General features: G+C 37.3%; 2 protein-coding genes across 2 annotated transcripts in view; one reads left to right on the forward strand and one right to left on the reverse strand.

The window, feature by feature from the left end:
* Window positions 1-10234, forward strand: part of T265_05462 (hypothetical protein) — a gene marked incomplete at both ends in the record, with an annotated part of 16160 nt that extends 5926 nt beyond the window's left edge. The window contains 3 exons of the mRNA XM_009170473.1: window positions 2758-2853; window positions 6515-6650; window positions 10171-10234. Of these exons, the coding sequence (XP_009168737.1) occupies window positions 2758-2853; window positions 6515-6650; window positions 10171-10234 (296 nt within the window). The remainder of the gene's footprint in view (window positions 1-2757; window positions 2854-6514; window positions 6651-10170) is intronic.
* Window positions 10235-11584: 1350 nt separating this feature from the next.
* On the reverse strand, window positions 11585-19852 carry T265_05463 (hypothetical protein; the record flags this gene model as incomplete). Its single annotated transcript, XM_009170474.1, has 2 exons — window positions 11585-11774; window positions 19836-19852. 2 exons carry the CDS (start codon window positions 19850-19852, stop codon window positions 11585-11587), a joined length of 207 nt encoding a protein of 68 aa, XP_009168738.1.
* Between the last annotated feature and the right edge of the window lie 2528 nt (window positions 19853-22380).

A 22380-nucleotide genomic window follows, 5' to 3' on the forward strand; every position in this document is an offset into this window, starting at 1 on the left:
ATATATATATATAGGATGGTTCAACATGTCCGCAAGTTTGAGTTGACGGAGGAAACTTATAATAACAATGACTGTTAATAGAATAGATAGTAATAAGAAAGAGAAGGGACGTCAAAAATAAAGCGGTTACACTGAAGCCATAAACAAGTTATTCCCTTTCAAGTTGAACACTACAATGACTGTAGCAATAATAGATAGTAATAAGAAAGAGAAGGGACGTCAAAAATAAAGCGGTTACACTGAAGCCATAAACAAGTTATTCCCTTTCAAGTAAGGTTGAACACTTTCCACATGACCTTGGGATTCTTCTTGATACCTTCAAGCGAAACAGTATTTTCATTCGTCATCATACTCGTAACAACTATTCATGAGACGTACTGAGGTTTTATATTTTATTTTCTGCAATGACTGGTGGGTTCCCATCCCAAACGTTGAGTGTCCGTCCAATGTCACTGACATCCACTTTGCTAATGTCCCTAAACTCGTCTCAAGCCTTGCCCTCCTTCCCACCACAAACAATCCATAAGAGGTTGCTTAATACCTCCTGTGTTCAGCGGAAACTCGGTACTCCAAAACGGTTAGGGTCATTATACACTCAAGTTTTAGTCGTATTACTATGATGTGACCAATCTCCTATTCCCCCGATAACTTTCAGTCCTTGGCTACTCTGTCCATTGATTCATTGGTTCGATTTCTTCGCATAACTTTTCAGGATTCTTCTGATTGTATATTGTCGGGTATTACACAAACTTTCTAGAATTCCTTGTGGAATCCCTCACGGAAAATAAAAGCGTGCCCAACCATCGAAAAAGACTTGAATTTGGGAGGCCTTTGCACTTTGAGTTTAGTAACTATCTAATCATGTAGTTGATTGGAACGCGTCACTCAGTTTATGTTATTGCATTGGGCTAGTAGTAAAACGTGCTGTCAAATTTAGTAACTTTTATCAGAAGAATGTCATCGAAGCGTAAGATTCGGCAGATCAACTCAACCAGCTGACTGTGTGCATTCTGATCGCACCGCACAGCTGAACGTTTCCACTCAAAGTCAGTTCGTTAAAGGGGTGAGCACAGTTGCGTCGTATGGGTTTAAAGATAGTATCATTTTGGCAAGATACACACATATGAAAGCCAATTTGGTTTTACGGGAGACTTGCCTGCACCAGGCTGCCTGATATTTCAGTGGATGCGATTTTCGAGATATCGCGATAGGTGCATGGTGAACGTAATATACTACTCATAAGGTTGCTGAAACTACTTCGACAGCCAACGACTCAGGGACTTCACCTACCTGATGAGCCTCAAGGAGGGCGTAACCTAACTAAAAACCACAAAATTCAATTTTTTGCTATCAAAAATGATTCCCACTAATTCTAAAGATGTCTTGGTCATGTGACACGAATCGGTCGATCCAATCGATCGGCAGCCCTCTAAACCACTTTCCAGCATCCAGTCAGCGGAAACTTGAGTTACCCTGGTAAATAGTTGTCCGTACTACTCCGATTTTAATTTGTCGACAAAAGTTAATTACGTACTAATCTCACAACGGGATCCTGAGAGCACTAACTTTGTCACGCTGTGTTCTTGTTGAAACTATGAAAATATTCGAACAATTCAATTGCGGCTCTTCTCGAGTCTTCAAGATGATACAGTGGCTCGTTTCTCGTATTGTTGTATAAGATAAATACAGTTCAACGTCTTCACTTGATCGAATCCGTCGCAGAATGTCATGCTTCCGCTCCGCGTGTTGTACCTCCGCGCACCCTTTTTGGACATAAAGTGATCAAAGATAAAGAAGGTCTTATCCTTGGATGACCGCTTAATGTTGTTTTTTTTCGCGTACACATCTTAGTCCCACTGCGTACCAAACAAAGGGTTTCAGAGTTACTGCATAAGGTATAAAGTTTATCACTTTCGCACACCGCACTTTGGCACTCGGGCTGTGATTTCACTCATGCTCTTGACGTAAGGTAGAATGCATATAACAGTATACGTTTCTGTCGGGTTGAACATCTAGATCGATCAAAACTATCACACAATTGTAAGCGAACGCTACGAAGCAGTTCTCCGATTCCCATAATATACCTCACCTTCCATTAAACATGAGGCTGAATTACGAGGAATCCACATACTACTCGCATGCCTCATTAGTAGTATGCGCTGCTACACTAGTAGCGTAGTTGTATTTTCTCGTCACAGGAAACTGTCTGTAGTCCACAGTATGATGCACTTAATCTTGCTGATGCATTGCTTTAGACTTGCATCTGAAAATTGTTCCCCGGTCTTACTTCATTTTGGAAGGAATTCGAGTTTCCCAACACTTAGTTGTAATCACAGGGATCTTGGGCCTGTGTGGATTTATGCTTTTAACGAACACACAGTCGAGACTAGATTGGCTTCGGTTTCACGAATTCTATGGAAGGAGAATTTTTCGGTGAATTTCTGTCACTGTTCAGGAGAAACAGGAGAAACAGAGCGCTCATTGGCTAGATTTCGGTAAAAATCCGTGCCGATCAATAAATCCTGTCTAGACATTCGCGGACAATTCAAATTCTCTGAGTTGAAAAAGATCATTGACCAAGCAATAGTTGAGTTAACGCTAAAAGATCTTCCCTGAAATGGGCCAATGTGGGCCATCGATCTTCCTCTGGGTAATTCCCTGGTAGGCTATGCGGGAAGGGCATACCATACTACTCATAGGATTAGTGAAAACTATTCAAAAGCCCAAGATCGGTTTCGTGTTTACTGGGCTCATCAGGTAGGCGCGATCTGTCGGCTATCTGCCAACCTTGTGTTCTACTTGAACCCAAAGTGGACAGGTTTGGACAAATACTCGCATTCATATATGAGCTCGGTTTTCACAGAACACTCACCTTAATCCAACTGAATCTCTTATTTATGACAGTCCGTTTCAAGGGATGCGCGTATTAGCTGACCATGAAGGAAGGCGAGACCAGTTATGGGCTATCGGAAATTTCAGCAACCTTGTGAGTAGTCCGTAACGTCTAAACGAAAACGTGTTGCGGTATCTTCAATATCTTACCAACTGAAGTCCAAGGCGGTCCGGTGTATCACATTCAATTGGAGTGAACCGTCACAAAACGAGGGAGTTCCTTGGATTCAGCTTCCCAGATTACGCTACTCACGGAGACCTAGAAGTCGCACGACAAGATATTTCCGCTGAAGCATCGATACGATACTCTCCTTATCAAGTACTTACACATGTACTACGACCTAACCGATTCATAAAATCACCCCAAAGTAGAAACAAACCGGGGTTGTCTACTCTGTGGAAAAATGATGTAAAGTTGTTAGGTCCATTGAAACAAAGGCACTTTTCAAAACGCACATAACCGGTCTTTCTACTATTTTATGTAGCCTACTAGCCTATATTTCAATAATAGGATATCTGAAAACTCAGCAAACGCTGACATTAACATGAGACATGAAAGGCTTACAGTTCTTCCGTGGCATCTATGGAGTTCGTGCCGCAACGCCAGCGTCTCATGTGGCGCCCTGTACACCACCAATCACGTGATCAATAATCCACGTTCTGTCGGTCGATCTACCCAGGAGTCGGATTCACCGTCTTGAACATGTCTGTTTATATCCAAACCAGCGTACTAAGTGTAGTACTTTACTCCTCGGTGCAGAACGGATTGACGGCAGTCTACAAATCAGTACTTTTCTGGCGGCGACATCCGTCTTCGCCTAGTTTGTTTAGACCTAAATGCTCCCTACAATATTTATGGAGGAATGACGCGTTAGCCCGGAGTTATTCGGTGCTTTACTGATATCATGATAGCCGAATGGTTTCCTGTAGGTAGGCTAATCTTTCAAGAGAAGCTAAATAGGCTTTTCTGACTATATACTCCTGCTCAGCGAGTTGCCGTATGGGAAAAACGTAGATTCTAAAAGTCTGCCGTCGACTCGTTCGCATTCGCAAGACTCGTTGGGGTATTTTGGGTTGCCATAAACCGGCTGATGGTTGCTGAGTACCGCGATAGCTTTTTCTGCTTTTTTTGGTTTAATTTAACCATTAATTAAATTAATTAATTAAAAAATGAATACATTTGTGGTGGTGTGGTTTCCGTGGCTGATCCAATGAGGGCCCTCTGTTACTGTACCTCCAAATACGAACAGGTTTCCTAAATGTGCTTCATTCAATAACAGTGTGACCCTTCCTCGTGTCGCACAGCCCTATTCGGAATCACACGAGTACACGAAAACGATGCGCCAATGCAATCATGCTACAGTCAGATCTATAAAAATCCAAAATATCTCCGAAGCGTCCCTGAGACGATAGGCCAACTAAAACCCGAAAGCAATTCACACCCAAAACACTTAATGCAGCAGACGAGTTTGTAACACAAATATTTCCCGGCTGATGCCTCAATAAAACGCATCTACCTGGCTGTCGGAACCTGGGTATCACAAAAATTGACATGAGAACTTTCGGTATAGTATGAAATATCAAGATAAAAACTTCAGTAGAAAATTGTTTGTAAAAGATGGTTTTTGGAACTTGAAACTTTCGGAAACACCACTCAACAGACATTCCATCCTCTAGAACGTTTGGAACTGCTTAGGTTTTCTACACACACTTATCAAAGTTTGTTACGTAATGCTGCGTGAGTGAATTGTTGGATCACTAACACAGTGAAAATCAATAGTGACAACAATGGCAGGCTTTTGACATAGCCGTGTGGAAATGATTTGGTTAGGTGGGGCCCGGTTAGCCAATTCTGAACGATCGATAAAATACCGTTTGTGAGTTTATTTGACGCACAAGAAGAGTCATCATTTCCATTTGGTGATGAGGTATATTGTAATTCACAGTAAGTCAGAAGAACGCGTAAGCACGGACACGGGTGTGTTGGGTACACGCGGCCAAACTGGTCCGCTTTCGTGGCAGGCAAGCATCCAGTCAACCCACAGCGCTCACGCGAGCCAACCAATCGGACACACATCCAATCAGCCACTCAAGTCACATGTCAGATCGATGGTGGAACGACGAACGGACACACACACGCGCAAACTCTCTGACACACCGAAGCAGCAACTACAAGGTATCAAAAGACTTTCACTGAAGTAGCCACATAAACCCCACAACCCGGCTAAATACTTCGCACGAGTTCCCTACCCAATCACAGACTGGTGGAATTTTCCAGTAATCCAAGTACGTGTTGTATCGTGAGTGGCCGTCTATGGGTTACGCCTGCACTGAGCCTGCCAGACTACGCGATAGGGAGAAGACAGAGAACTGGGGACACGGTTGTGTTGCCAGGACAAAACATACAGAGCGTCTGCGTAATTTATAGGATGACTAAGTAGCCAAATATGGTCGTTCACTTGTTCGCTCCGTACAGCCAGCCCATGGCGCTGTTCCGGTCGTGAACAGTCTCAGGCCCACTACGCTGGTCCTATGTTGCTAAGCCGTGTTTGGTGCGAGCCGCCAACTCACCTAATTTCCGGAAGTGTCGAACCAATGGTGAGCTTGGGGATGCGTCACTCTCTGCACGTGCTTTTTTCTGTCTGGGCGCGTCCTGACAGTACCTTTACATTCCGACCTGTAGGGCATCTTTTAGTATCATCGGAGAAAACGCCGTGGCAAAAGTGATCAAAATAAAACAGCCTAGTTTCCGAAATCTCGTCAAATTGATCGTTTTCACCCCTCTTGGAAGTCATCAGATAGGTAGGTAGGTAGGCTCCCGATTTTCTGTCCTATCTGTACACTTAAATTTTACTCAACTTTGTTTTAACAGGAGAACCAATCCACTCCCAACCAGCCAACGTCTCAACTGAAGTAGGTTCATACGAATTTGAACCTCGATGAAACAGCATATAGGGAATCCATATTGATAAAATCCAACAAACTACTCTCAAAATCAGTAGTACACTTTTGGTCCAATAACTGAAGTGTATGAAACATTTCTGGGACGACACATTTGTAGCATAATTTTCTTTTTTCTTCAACTTCATTTCCTATTCCGGTAGCCATCGATCCATCATAGTTTCATCCCCAGGTTCTGTGCGATGGAACAGGCTCACGCGATGCTCACCAGACATGTGACTACCTGCACAACACAAGTCGAACGACACCGTGGTCAGCTGTTTTGTCGGTATTCACCGTGACCTCGAACGATGAAATCCAAACCTCGGATAATCGTAAGATTTCAGTCAAGCCACTCCCCAGAATGTGTGTTCAAATCGCACTGGTAAGAGACTGAATTTGTGCCACAGTCGAGTCGAGTCTGGTTATGATTTCATATCTGCTCTTTGTCTAGTCAAAGTATTTACCAACAAAATTTTGTGTTGTCCTCATTAACTTTTCATCAGACTGATCCTCTATGGTGGGCTTGGTGAATCATTGTAAGGACTGCACCGGTAGCGGATGACATCTTCAGAAATATGTATGATGACTGGCGAAGTACACTCATTTCCATACAAATTCGGTTTTCAAGAAACTCACCTGGAACCCAATTGGATCCCTCGTTTGTGATTTTTCCATACAGCTGAATGTGCTGCACCAGGCTACCTCATGTTTCAGTCGCTACGATATTCGAGATATCGCGACACATATATTTGTACCACACTACTCATAAGGTTGTTGAGGAGGCTGTCGAGGAGTTTTCAGCAACCTTATGAGTAGTGCATTAAAACATATATTCTTCAGAAATATGTATGATGACTGGCGAAGTACACTCATTTCCATACAAATTCGGTTTTCAAGAAACTCACCTGGAACCCAATTGGATCCCTCGTTTGTGATTTTTCCATACAGCTGAATGTGCTGCACCAGGCTACCTCATGTTTCAGTCGCTACGATATTCGAGATATCGCGACACATATATTTGTACCACACTACTCATAAGGTTGTTGAGGAGGCTGTCGAGGAGTTTTCAGCAACCTTATGAGTAGTGCATTACAAACATATATATGTATGTTGACCTTTTGTCCGGAGACGAATTCCCTTGGTTCGGTTTCTTTAAACCTGTCAACGGAAGCAATGAAAATGATGTCTACATACTGAGGTTTGTAGAATCGAAAAAATGGAAGTTACCTCCATGTTATGTTGGATTTATCTGTGTGCGGAAGCCCAGGCTAAATCAAAATTTTCGTTTGTGAGCTTCGCTATGCTGATGTCAAGAGAACTCCTGCAATGTGAAGTTAACAATTTTACTTAAAGTGAGTGGTAATTCAATAAATTAGGTGATTAAGATTCGAATTTATCAATCGGAAAGTTCGTGGTTAGAACCCAAACGCGGCATCTCGTCTGCTTCTGCCTAGACTTGAGGAAACTGACAGTCAGTCAGTAGTGGTCAGTCACGTAGACAAAAGTTTGTCTGTCATGAGGAGGTAGCAAAGTCACGTGACACAAATAGTCACTCTATTGCTCAGTAGTATTGTCACGCTCAATTTCCGCTGAGTACACCCAGCTTGCTTAGAACGTTCGATGGGGTTACAAAAGAATTTCTTAAGCGGGATGATGGAATGATATAAGTTGTGTCTACATCCACCCGTCTGCATCTCAATTCTGTCCAGTTTTCTGACACCTCATGCAAACGCGTATGTCTTGCCACCAGATGGCTGCAATGACCTCAACATGCAAAGGCTTTTGGAATTACACGTCGAGCCCAACAAGTATACCGCACATTTTCAGCTAGTTTCTTGACGAAGTAAGATGAACAACCCGTGCAAAATATGGAGACAGGTATTGCCAATACCAGAATCTCTTTACGTTATCCGCTACACGAAGTTTCCTGTCACGTTAGAGTTACTCACAGTAATTCCTCTGACGGGTCTTAAGTATTCCTTCAGATTTCCAGTTCTCAGGTGCCCTTTTATGGGTGTAATATTATCTCTTTCAGGGACTGTCGAAGAAGGGCCACCATTGAAAGATATCTTCCAAAGTTTATAAGATTTTTCCGTTTCTGGAGAGGTAGCATCGTCGAAAAATGAAGCAAAAAGCGCGCTGGACAGTCTGAGTGGCACCTTGGGGTGACACCTATGAAAGGCGAACGCATACACCTACAGGCTCTAAAGGTTAGCTGAAAGAGCTCAACGAACGTCAGATACACGACCTCGTATGCTTCAGAGAATAAGATCCAGCTTCAGATCCTGTAGTGCCATCCACTTGACGTTTTTGAAAAAAAAACAGGGTGATTATGATGTATTTTTTACAATGGGTGTGCACCGTTTATTGGTTTGATTTCATGTCACCTTGTATACTAGTTCAGCTAAATTCAACGCCGGCATCAATAGTTGCGACATTCGGGAAACAGAGGCTCAAAAGCCGGATATCCATGAGAGGAATGTTCAAGCACACTAAACTGAAAAAAATTGAGCATTATGTCGACGTAAGAATCTAGGAACGCAACGAATTTGGCATCCAAACTGACATACCTGAAAGACGTATAGTAGCCTGGCAATCTCGTTGGAAAGCAAGGTCAGATTAGACACCGGTTACATGTGGGACTTGAGAACTATTCAGGGTCACGTAAATCCTCCGTTTGGGGGCGGCCGGATTCATTTCAACTTGTCGCCTCACAGGTTTTAATAGATCTTGGTTTGTTGTGCACAAAAAGTGGTTCTGGTATCACGAGGCATTGCCATTGGTTCAGGCTCTACGGATGGTTAATCGTGCTTCCTCTAAATCTGGCGACATCGTCATTATTAGGAGAAACAGCTCCGAATGTAACGAGACTACGTAACAGCCAATGGAATAACCGTTTTCGTTGAGACAGATTTCATTGGTTGTTCTCCACTCGCCCTTGACAGATGAGCTGTGCTCTAAGTATCACTATTTTGTCCCGCTTGTACGCGACAGTGATCAATGGAGCAGCTGGCTCGCACGTTCGTTGACTTTTCTGGTTTGGCTAAGCGCACCAGGCTATCAATCGGCTATTCAGACCGGGGTTCACGGTAATGAGAAGGCATTAAAGAGGCTGTGGTCCACAACAGTCATCAGGAAGACAGTGTGTACCACTGAACAGAATTTTCATGATTCTTCCAGTCACGGTTGAATTCCGGGTCATTCTGTAGCTGTCGTTTTTGACCACACACGTGATCACCAAATTAAATCTACGTTGATATAATATTAGCTGATAAATTAAGATGATGTGTACCAATTTAAACCGCACATTTTACATAATAATCGAAATGCCACATCTAGACGGCCTTGTGTCTCAATTCAAGCATGCTGTTTCAAATTCTGAAATCTCCAAGTACTCAATTTGGGGGCGGTCGGATTCATTTAACCTTCTCTCCTCATTGTTTTTTTTGGTAGATATTGGTTTGCTGTGCGCAGTACGTCCCAAACTATTTAAGCTGACGGGTCGTTTTCTGTCTCCGGTGATGCACAAATCCCCTGCGAGCTCGTTGCAGCCAGTGTTGACCTCGCATGCTACGATCACCTGTTGAGAGACCGAAAACAATAGGTTAATGCTTTAACTAAAAGGGATCACAGATGCGTCTCTTTCCTGGCACCGTGTGGCTAAAATACATTTGGGACGCGAATCCTTAAATTTTCTGTTGTTAGTTGTGGCCTTCAAATGACCTTGACTTGTCATGGGAGTTGATTGACAAATAGCAACCAAGCTAAGGTTTTGGACAGATACATAAGCGTTTTTCAATTTAAAATATGAAATTGCTGGCCCTTGGAAACAAATAGCTGCTAAAATGACAACAATAGGCGTTGTCCAGGCCACTGGATATGTTAAGCGGTTTGCTGTCAAGCCACACCAAATTTTTGCTTAAAATCAGTAATGTTCTCTAGGGGTTGTACTATATTGATACCTGGAAGCGAGCTCATTTGAAAGCCACTGAATATTTTGATGATGAGAACGACTCCTGGAAGGCTTCTCTAGTTGTTGCGCCAATTTTTCACCACCCGGTGCATTGTCTTTGGGTCCTTCCAATACCCCAAATCAAGGAGCCTTCCTAAGAGACCACCTTTAACATCCTTCTCCTATTCAAAAGGGTGATTGATATTAGTTATCTCACCAATAATATTTCAAAAATACGGACTTTACATTGGTGAATTGTCGTTTTACTGTTTTACTACTCTTTAGTATTACCGTAAATCTCAAGCTGTTGGCATAAACTAACAACTACTCTATGACAAATGCACTAATTTGCAAATCAATTTTGTTTTCACGGGAGACTCAAGTGAATCTCTCGTTTATAATGTTAATCAACTGAATATGCTACGCGCAGGTAGGCTCATGTTTTAGTTGGCACGATATTCGAGATGTCGCAGTATATTTTCATAATGGAAACTACTCACAAGGTTGCTGAAAACTCATTGACAGCCCACGACCGGTTTTGCCCTTCTTGGGACTCTTCGGGTAGGAGCAGTTCCCGAGTTTCCGTCAACCTTATGTTCCACTTGAACCCAAGGTGTACCGATTGGACAGTTACACTAATTTGCAACTCAATCTGGTTTTCACGGGTGTCTCGAGTGAATCTCCAATTTATGATGTTCTCCAACTTAATGTGCTTCAAACAGGTCGCCTCATGTTTCAGCTGGTACGATATTCAAGACCGCGCCTACCTGGTGAGCCCCAAGATGGGCGAGACCTGTCGTGGGCTGTCGATGAATTTTCAGCAACCTTGCGATATATCTTGTTTCAACAGCTACTCTGTTGAAGGTGCATTTATTCACAAAGCGCGGTGGAACTGAATGATCGGATGTACTAGAGATACGCACCAATTCTCGTTTTTACGTTTTCTGGTTTCACGCCAGATATCCGCTTTTGTCAAGCTGCGTACGACCTTGAGAGTAACGCTCATGTATGTCGGCAGATGGTCGAAATGTGGCCCTATTTGCCAGAAACACACAGTTGGCCATCTTGTATTAACACCTAAAATTCGCAGTTGTCCATTTAACGATGAGTTTTTGTTAGATAATTTTCACTCAAACTTGTTGCAACCAGCTGTTTTTCCGGAGGTTTCAACCATTCCGATACTTGAAACTCACCAACATTCACTAAGCTTGTTTAATTACTTACTCACGTACTCGCTTACCTACTTAATTATTTACTGACCTATTCACTTATTTACTTGTCTAACTCACTAACTCGCTTACCTACTCACTTATTTACTAACTTATTCACTTATTTGCTTACTTACTTATTATCATTTATTTTTGAAAAGCATGGTCACAAACATAAAAAGTGAATGCAAGCGATGAATGCGGAAGAGTAACAGGAGAATATGGGTGAAAAGAGAGAAACGTCTCATTCGAAATCATGCCAAGAAAAGTTCCAGTCTGATGAGATGAATCCCAAAGTATGTAAAGATTTTGGTATGGAAACACGCGTCTAAAGACCAACAACCGAAGAAAGTACAAACAATGGTGAATGCTCTTCAAGGCACGGTAGGCACAGTCAAGACTCACACTTCAGGCACAAAGTGCCCGTCATACTGGGTCTGGTGTGAGATTAAATGGAAAAGATGTACCTTCAATGCCATGTGCCACGCATAAAGGTGTCATAAGTACGCAGAGAGCCCACAATGGCAAGCAAACACAAGTCACTGACTGTGACCTTAGGAAGTCCCAGTCCAATAACAGCCTTAGCGGATTAAGGAAAGCAGATCCCTCGATAATAGATGATCATCGGTTGGTGAACCAAGAAGTCGACATAACAACCGATGGCATGTAGGGCTGAGATTATGGCCAGGGCATATTCACCAGCACCATACTTCTGCTTCTCCCGACCTAAAGCTGCCACCTTGACGTGGTGGTCGGGGTTCAGTGCTGCAGAGATTCCGCTGGCTACACCTTACTTTACTTACTTACTTACTTACTTACTTTACTTACTTACTTACTTACTTACTTTACTTACTTACTTACTTACTTACTTACTTTACTTACTTACTTACTTACTTACTTTACTTACTTACTTACTTACTTACTTTACTTACTTACTTACTTACTTACTTTACTTACTTACTTACTTACTTACTTTACTTACTTACTTACTTACTTACTTTACTTACTTACTTACTTACTTACTTTACTTACTTACTTACTTACTTACTTTACTTACTTACTTACTTACTTACTTTACTTACTTACTTACTTACTTACTTTACTTACTTACTTACTTACTTACTTACTTTACTTACTTACTTACTTACTTACTTTACTTACTTACTTACTTACTTACTTTACTTACTTACTTACTTACTTACTTTACTTACTTACTTACTTACTTACTTTACTTACTTACTTACTTACTTACTTTACTTACTTACTTACTTACTTACTTTACTTACTTACTTACTTACTTACTTTACTTACTTACTTACTTACTTACTTTACTTACTTACTTACTTACTTACTTTACTTACTTACTTACTTACTTACTTACTTTACTTACTTACTTACTTACTTACTTTACTTACTTACTTACTTACTTACTTTACTTACTTACTTACTTACTTACTTTACTTACTTACTTACTTACTTACTTTACTTACTTACTTACTTACTTACTTTACTTACTTACTTACTTACTTACTTTACTTACTTACTTACTTACTTACTTTACTTACTTACTTACTTACTTACTTTACTTACTTACTTACTTACTTACTTTACTTACTTACTTACTTACTTACTTACTTTACTTACTTACTTACTTACTTACTTTACTTACTTACTTACTTACTTACTTTACTTACTTACTTACTTACTTACTTTACTTACTTACTTACTTACTTACTTTACTTACTTACTTACTTACTTACTTTACTTACTTACTTACTTACTTACTTTACTTACTTACTTACTTACTTACTTTACTTACTTACTTACTTACTTACTTTACTTACTTACTTACTTACTTACTTTACTTACTTACTTACTTACTTACTTACTTTACTTACTTACTTACTTACTTACTTTACTTACTTACTTACTTACTTACTTTACTTACTTACTTACTTACTTACTTTACTTACTTACTTACTTACTTACTTTACTTACTTACTTACTTACTTACTTTACTTACTTACTTACTTACTTACTTTACTTACTTACTTACTTACTTACTTTACTTACTTACTTACTTACTTACTTTACTTACTTACTTACTTACTTACTTTACTTACTTACTTACTTACTTACTTACTTTACTTACTTACTTACTTACTTACTTTACTTACTTACTTACTTACTTACTTTACTTACTTACTTACTTACTTACTTTACTTACTTACTTACTTACTTACTTTACTTACTTACTTACTTACTTACTTTACTTACTTACTTACTTACTTACTTTACTTACTTACTTACTTACTTACTTTACTTACTTACTTACTTACTTACTTTACTTACTTACTTACTTACTTACTTTACTTACTTACTTACTTACTTACTTACTTTACTTACTTACTTACTTACTTACTTTACTTACTTACTTACTTACTTACTTTACTTACTTACTTACTTACTTACTTTACTTACTTACTTACTTACTTACTTTACTTACTTACTTACTTACTTACTTTACTTACTTACTTACTTACTTACTTTACTTACTTACTTACTTACTTACTTTACTTACTTACTTACTTACTTACTTTACTTACTTACTTACTTACTTACTTTACTTACTTACTTACTTACTTACTTACTTTACTTACTTACTTACTTACTTACTTTACTTACTTACTTACTTACTTACTTTACTTACTTACTTACTTACTTACTTTACTTACTTACTTACTTACTTACTTTACTTACTTACTTACTTACTTACTTTACTTACTTACTTACTTACTTACTTTACTTACTTACTTACTTACTTACTTTACTTACTTACTTACTTACTTACTTTACTTACTTACTTACTTACTTACTTTACTTACTTACTTACTTACTTACTTACTTTACTTACTTACTTACTTACTTACTTTACTTACTTACTTACTTACTTACTTTACTTACTTACTTACTTACTTACTTTACTTACTTACTTACTTACTTACTTTACTTACTTACTTACTTACTTACTTTACTTACTTACTTACTTACTTACTTTACTTACTTACTTACTTACTTACTTTACTTACTTACTTACTTACTTACTTTACTTACTTACTTACTTACTTACTTTACTTACTTACTTACTTACTTACTTACTTTACTTACTTACTTACTTACTTACTTTACTTACTTACTTACTTACTTACTTTACTTACTTACTTACTTACTTACTTTACTTACTTACTTACTTACTTACTTTACTTACTTACTTACTTACTTACTTTACTTACTTACTTACTTACTTACTTTACTTACTTACTTACTTACTTACTTTACTTACTTACTTACTTACTTACTTTACTTACTTACTTACTTACTTACTTTACTTACTTACTTACTTACTTACTTACTTTACTTACTTACTTACTTACTTACTTTACTTACTTACTTACTTACTTACTTTACTTACTTACTTACTTACTTACTTTACTTACTTACTTACTTACTTACTTTACTTACTTACTTACTTACTTACTTTACTTACTTACTTACTTACTTACTTTACTTACTTACTTACTTACTTACTTTACTTACTTACTTACTTACTTACTTTACTTACTTACTTACTTACTTACTTTACTTACTTACTTACTTACTTACTTACTTTACTTACTTACTTACTTACTTACTTTACTTACTTACTTACTTACTTACTTTACTTACTTACTTACTTACTTACTTTACTTACTTACTTACTTACTTACTTTACTTACTTACTTACTTACTTACTTTACTTACTTACTTACTTACTTACTTTACTTACTTACTTACTTACTTACTTTACTTACTTACTTACTTACTTACTTTACTTACTTACTTACTTACTTACTTTACTTACTTACTTACTTACTTACTTACTTTACTTACTTACTTACTTACTTACTTTACTTACTTACTTACTTACTTACTTTACTTACTTACTTACTTACTTACTTTACTTACTTACTTACTTACTTACTTTACTTACTTACTTACTTACTTACTTTACTTACTTACTTACTTACTTACTTTACTTACTTACTTACTTACTTACTTTACTTACTTACTTACTTACTTACTTTACTTACTTACTTACTTACTTACTTTACTTACTTACTTACTTACTTACTTACTTTACTTACTTACTTACTTACTTACTTTACTTACTTACTTACTTACTTACTTTACTTACTTACTTACTTACTTACTTTACTTACTTACTTACTTACTTACTTTACTTACTTACTTACTTACTTACTTTACTTACTTACTTACTTACTTACTTTACTTACTTACTTACTTACTTACTTTACTTACTTACTTACTTACTTACTTTACTTACTTACTTACTTACTTACTTTACTTACTTACTTACTTACTTACTTACTTTACTTACTTACTTACTTACTTACTTTACTTACTTACTTACTTACTTACTTTACTTACTTACTTACTTACTTACTTTACTTACTTACTTACTTACTTACTTTACTTACTTACTTACTTACTTACTTTACTTACTTACTTACTTACTTACTTTACTTACTTACTTACTTACTTACTTTACTTACTTACTTACTTACTTACTTTACTTACTTACTTACTTACTTACTTTACTTACTTACTTACTTACTTACTTACTTTACTTACTTACTTACTTACTTACTTTACTTACTTACTTACTTACTTACTTTACTTACTTACTTACTTACTTACTTTACTTACTTACTTACTTACTTACTTTACTTACTTACTTACTTACTTACTTTACTTACTTACTTACTTACTTACTTTACTTACTTACTTACTTACTTACTTTACTTACTTACTTACTTACTTACTTTACTTACTTACTTACTTACTTACTTTACTTACTTACTTACTTACTTACTTACTTTACTTACTTACTTACTTACTTACTTTACTTACTTACTTACTTACTTACTTTACTTACTTACTTACTTACTTACTTTACTTACTTACTTACTTACTTACTTTACTTACTTACTTACTTACTTACTTTACTTACTTACTTACTTACTTACTTTACTTACTTACTTACTTACTTACTTTACTTACTTACTTACTTACTTACTTTACTTACTTACTTACTTACTTACTTTACTTACTTACTTACTTACTTACTTACTTTACTTACTTACTTACTTACTTACTTTACTTACTTACTTACTTACTTACTTTACTTACTTACTTACTTACTTACTTTACTTACTTACTTACTTACTTACTTTACTTACTTACTTACTTACTTACTTTACTTACTTACTTACTTACTTACTTTACTTACTTACTTACTTACTTACTTTACTTACTTACTTACTTACTTACTTTACTTACTTACTTACTTACTTACTTTACTTACTTACTTACTTACTTACTTACTTTACTTACTTACTTACTTACTTACTTTACTTACTTACTTACTTACTTACTTTACTTACTTACTTACTTACTTACTTTACTTACTTACTTACTTACTTACTTTACTTACTTACTTACTTACTTACTTTACTTACTTACTTACTTACTTACTTTACTTACTTACTTACTTACTTACTTTACTTACTTACTTACTTACTTACTTTACTTACTTACTTACTTACTTACTTTACTTACTTACTTACTTACTTACTTACTTTACTTACTTACTTACTTACTTACTTTACTTACTTACTTACTTACTTACTTTACTTACTTACTTACTTACTTACTTTACTTACTTACTTACTTACTTACTTTACTTACTTACTTACTTACTTACTTTACTTACTTACTTACTTACTTACTTTACTTACTTACTTACTTACTTACTTTACTTACTTACTTACTTACTTACTTTACTTACTTACTTACTTACTTACTTTACTTACTTACTTACTTACTTACTTACTTTACTTACTTACTTACTTACTTACTTTACTTACTTACTTACTTACTTACTTTACTTACTTACTTACTTACTTACTTTACTTACTTACTTACTTACTTACTTTACTTACTTACTTACTTACTTACTTTACTTACTTACTTACTTACTTACTTTACTTACTTACTTACTTACTTACTTTACTTACTTACTTACTTACTTACTTTACTTACTTACTTACTTACTTACTTTACTTACTTACTTACTTACTTACTTACTTTACTTACTTACTTACTTACTTACTTTACTTACTTACTTACTTACTTACTTTACTTACTTACTTACTTACTTACTTTACTTACTTACTTACTTACTTACTTTACTTACTTACTTACTTACTTACTTTACTTACTTACTTACTTACTTACTTTACTTACTTACTTACTTACTTACTTTACTTACTTACTTACTTACTTACTTTACTTACTTACTTACTTACTTACTTTACTTACTTACTTACTTACTTACTTACTTTACTTACTTACTTACTTACTTACTTTACTTACTTACTTACTTACTTACTTTACTTACTTACTTACTTACTTACTTTACTTACTTACTTACTTACTTACTTTACTTACTTACTTACTTACTTACTTTACTTACTTACTTACTTACTTACTTTACTTACTTACTTACTTACTTACTTTACTTACTTACTTACTTACTTACTTTACTTACTTACTTACTTACTTACTTTACTTACTTACTTACTTACTTACTTACTTTACTTACTTACTTACTTACTTACTTTACTTACTTACTTACTTACTTACTTTACTTACTTACTTACTTACTTACTTTACTTACTTACTTACTTACTTACTTTACTTACTTACTTACTTACTTACTTTACTTACTTACTTACTTACTTACTTTACTTACTTACTTACTTACTTACTTTACTTACTTACTTACTTACTTACTTTACTTACTTACTTACTTACTTACTTTACTTACTTACTTACTTACTTACTTACTTTACTTACTTACTTACTTACTTACTTTACTTACTTACTTACTTACTTACTTTACTTACTTACTTACTTACTTACTTTACTTACTTACTTACTTACTTACTTTACTTACTTACTTACTTACTTACTTTACTTACTTACTTACTTACTTACTTTACTTACTTACTTACTTACTTACTTTACTTACTTACTTACTTACTTACTTTACTTACTTACTTACTTACTTACTTTACTTACTTACTTACTTACTTACTTACTTTACTTACTTACTTACTTACTTACTTTACTTACTTACTTACTTACTTACTTTACTTACTTACTTACTTACTTACTTTACTTACTTACTTACTTACTTACTTTACTTACTTACTTACTTACTTACTTTACTTACTTACTTACTTACTTACTTTACTTACTTACTTACTTACTTACTTTACTTACTTACTTACTTACTTACTTTACTTACTTACTTACTTACTTACTTTACTTACTTACTTACTTACTTACTTACGTAATCGCTCATCTACTGACTCGTTCGTTTACTCACTTGCTTACTTGCTTACTCATTGGATCGTTTTCTTAGTTTGACTAAAAGTTCGGCCGTTCGCTGAGTGAAGAATCGCTGAACTTACTTACTTACTTACGTAATCGCTCATCTACTGACTTACTCGTTTACTCACTTGCTTACTTGCTTACTCATTGGATCGTTTTCTTAGTTTGACTAAAAGTTCGGCCGTTCGCTGAGTGAAGATAGAATCGCTGACTTGCTGAATCGGTATCACATTACAGACAGGCAGCCTAACAGCTGAGCAATGACCTTCACATACAACCCTAGATTCATCAATACAGGATTACCTTTATTGTCCGTTTGAATAGGTCAAATGATAGCAAGTATCGAATATATATAAGTCAACTTTCTATTGACCTAAACTATCACAAAGTAACTGCACCACTTATACTCCAAGGCCACCAATTTATACCTCTTTGAGACCAGTCACTTCAGCACAACTGTCAATCAAATGTGCCGCCTGAGTCCGCCTGAATCCACAGCATGAAAGACCATCAGGAGGTGAGCCGACACAATCACATGACTTTCTAATGCGGTTGCACATCCGTGTGTTGGTGCAGCCACGACGCAAATGGCAGTCGATTTGACAGCTGGCATGTGTAGACTGCTAAAGGACATATGAATGTGTGAAGCACATGAAGCTCTAGGAAAGGAAAGGAGTGATCCAATGAGATACGCTGATATTCGCAAGGCGCTCACAAGAAGTTTGACATGCCGCAAAATGTCCAGTCTGGGCAGTTGGCCCGAGAAACGCGCGCTTAAGTAACTCAGTCAGATTTAGACTCACAACGACGGTTTTCAAACAGAACCAATCAAACACTATCGTTCAAGTTTGTAAGAGGCCTAGACAGCAAGCGACAGCATTCCTTTTTCAGTAGTACTTGACATGTTTGGATGAAGCATTCCGCTAAATTCTGGCTACAGAAAGGGTTCTGGTGCTGATCTTCCCTGAGCTGCTACAATTCGGGATAGATGCAAAGCATTTATGGTTGGAAGGAAAGTTGTGCCCGCTTCCGCAAAGCACTGTCGATTGTTCCACATACTTTGTGTAGTTAATGAGTAGCCTACACGAGATATTCTGCAAATGTGGGGAAAACCGTGCTGACACGTGCACACAATTTGAAAGCCAAGCCAGTGAACCGTTTTATCCGCTGGTGCCTAACGAGTCTCCTATACCAGAACGTTTATTGAACTTTTATCGACGTTTACGGGAGGTCAGACGAGGAGGCGATCTGCATACATGAACCGTCTTGAGAAGACTTTGAAAATTGTCAACCCTGTTATTACTTCCATAGTTAGAACTCACCCTTTGAAAGGTACCATTTATTGATATTCGTGCCGTTAGCAAATGAGATGATCAGGAGTGAAGCCGTTGACTTATTGAATAAGTCGAAAAAAGAATCCTGGATCGTCGCAGCGGCGTTAACTATGATATCCCAACTCTGTCCAATTCGGGCTGCACTCCCGGGCCATTATGTACTCGCTTCGGATTAACGGCTGTTTGTGAGCACAGCGCGCTACCCTCAACAGAGCAGCATTGCCACAAACCACGCTGTAACTGGCTGTTTGGTCATCACTGCTTACCAGACACACGGTATATGAGGAAACCGCAATTTTTCTTGTCTGGAGATCACCAAAAACCCAATAATTAGGTGGCCCGACCCACAACTGTATCCGCTGGGCAAAAGACGATAAAAATCTCTTTTTTTCACGCTGCTTGGCGCCTGCCAAAAACTGCGTCTGGATTTTTGCATGGGTGCTTCAGTGATAGACCACAAATGCTATATTGAATATCGTGCCAACTGAATCATGAGGTGGCCTGTGTGCAGCACATTCAGCTGGAGGACATCATAAACGAGAGATTCAATTGAGTCTCCCGTGATAGCCAAATTGATTTGCAAATGAGTGTATTTCTCGAAAACAGTGCAATTTGGGTTCAAGTAGATCATAAGGTTGACGAAAACTCGGGGACTGTGCCTACCTGATGAGCCCCAAGAAGGGCGAAACCGGTCGTGGGCTTTCGAAGAGTTTTCAGCAACCTTGTGAGTAGTTTCCTGTATGAGAATAAATCTTATGTTTATGATTTTTCTATCCTGTGCGCTTCGAATAGGCCAATAGAGATCGGCTTTTCCATTAAGAAGCAACCAGGGCGATGAGTTGCGCTATTTCATGCCACCAGAAATGGTATAAACAGAATAGAATGGTTCAAGGTGAACGCAAGGACTGATTCCTTTCGTGTCTGGTATGACTGATTGACGGACTGTCTGAAAATTCAATTTCTCTGGTAGCAATGCACTGGTAAACATGTTACTCCAAGGTGACGGAAATCACTCGTTCGTTGGCCCACTCACTCACACAGAAAGAAGGACCTAATCCAGTGGTGGTCTTACATGAGTCATTGGGAAAGCTAATGGACAATGACACCCAGGACGTGAATGAGAAGGAATAGATTTAAGGGGAGGATTAGTGGGCTGAGTTGATAAAGGTCACAGTTGAAATATTTCATCGCGAGGCACACTGAATTTAGTTCAACATGTGTGACTCACTATGGGCCGGGTGTTTGTGCAACTGACATAGTGTCTGAGACTATAGGATAATTAGTTTCAATGTAAACCCAAATCCGCGGCTAAGAGCTTTAAATAAGTTGTCAGAGGAAAACAGTGTGAATAAGTCCATCTAAGCGAAGTACACGCATTCGCAAATCAACTTGGTTTTGCAAGACTAACCTGGAACCCATGTTCGCAAAAAATCAACTTGGTTTTGCAAGACTAACCTGTAACCCATGTTCGTAAACAACTGAATGTGCTGCACCAGGCCGCCCCATGTTTTAGTTGGAACGATATTCGAGATATCGCGATATATTTTGTATATTAGCATTGTGTGTTATTGTTATATATTATAACCCTATCTGTAGCACTGACCAAGAGTACATATCTACCGATAGAGACCTCATTTTTATCAGTTGATTCAAGTGACTTGGGCAAAACCCTTTCCGGGTGTAATGCAAAAAGTCCTATATGCGTTTACCAGCCTTCAATAGTGAATGACCTACATATTATAATAGTTGTATTCTGTTTAGTACAGTCAACTACAAGTGTCGATAACAAAACAGCAGCAAAAAAGATGGGGGCTAGTTGAATCTGTTATTCAATTCTGCCGGGGGCTGTCGCTTTAGCGGTAGACTGATATGGTGAGACATAGTGCGGTCGCTGTACTGCGATGTAGCGTCTATATAAAAGTACACTTCACCTAGTGCCTTAAATGCGCGCGCACAAAAAGTGGTTGTGGTATCACGAGGTATTGCCGTTGGTTCAGACTCTACGGATGTTCAATCATGTTTCCCCTAAATCTGGCGACATCCTCACTATTAGGAGAACCAGCTCCGAACGTAACGGGACAACATGACAGCCAATGGAATAGCCGTTTTTTGTTGGGACTGATTTTATTGGTTGTTGTTCGCTCGTCCTTGACAGATGAGCTGTGCTCTTAGCATCACTTTTTTGACCCGCTTGTACGCGACAGTGATCACACGTTCATTGACTTTTTCTGGTTTGGTCAAGCACACCAGGCTATCAATCGGCTATCCGGACCAGAGTTCACGGTCTTAATAAGAAGGCATTAAGGAGACTCTAGTCCACAACAGTCAATAAGATGACAGTGTATGTACCACTGAACATAAATGACAGAACTTTCGAGATTTATTCAATCCCGGTCGAATTTCCGGCTCATCCTGTAGCTGTCGTTTTTGACCACACACGTGATCACCAAATTAAATCTACGTTGATATAATATTAGCTGATAAATTAAGATGATGTGCACCAATTTAAACCGCACATCTTACATAATAATCG

Source organism: Opisthorchis viverrini, assembly GCF_000715545.1.
Source record: "Opisthorchis viverrini unplaced genomic scaffold opera_v5_105, whole genome shotgun sequence".
Classification (NCBI taxonomy): Eukaryota; Metazoa; Platyhelminthes; class Trematoda; order Opisthorchiida; family Opisthorchiidae; genus Opisthorchis; species Opisthorchis viverrini.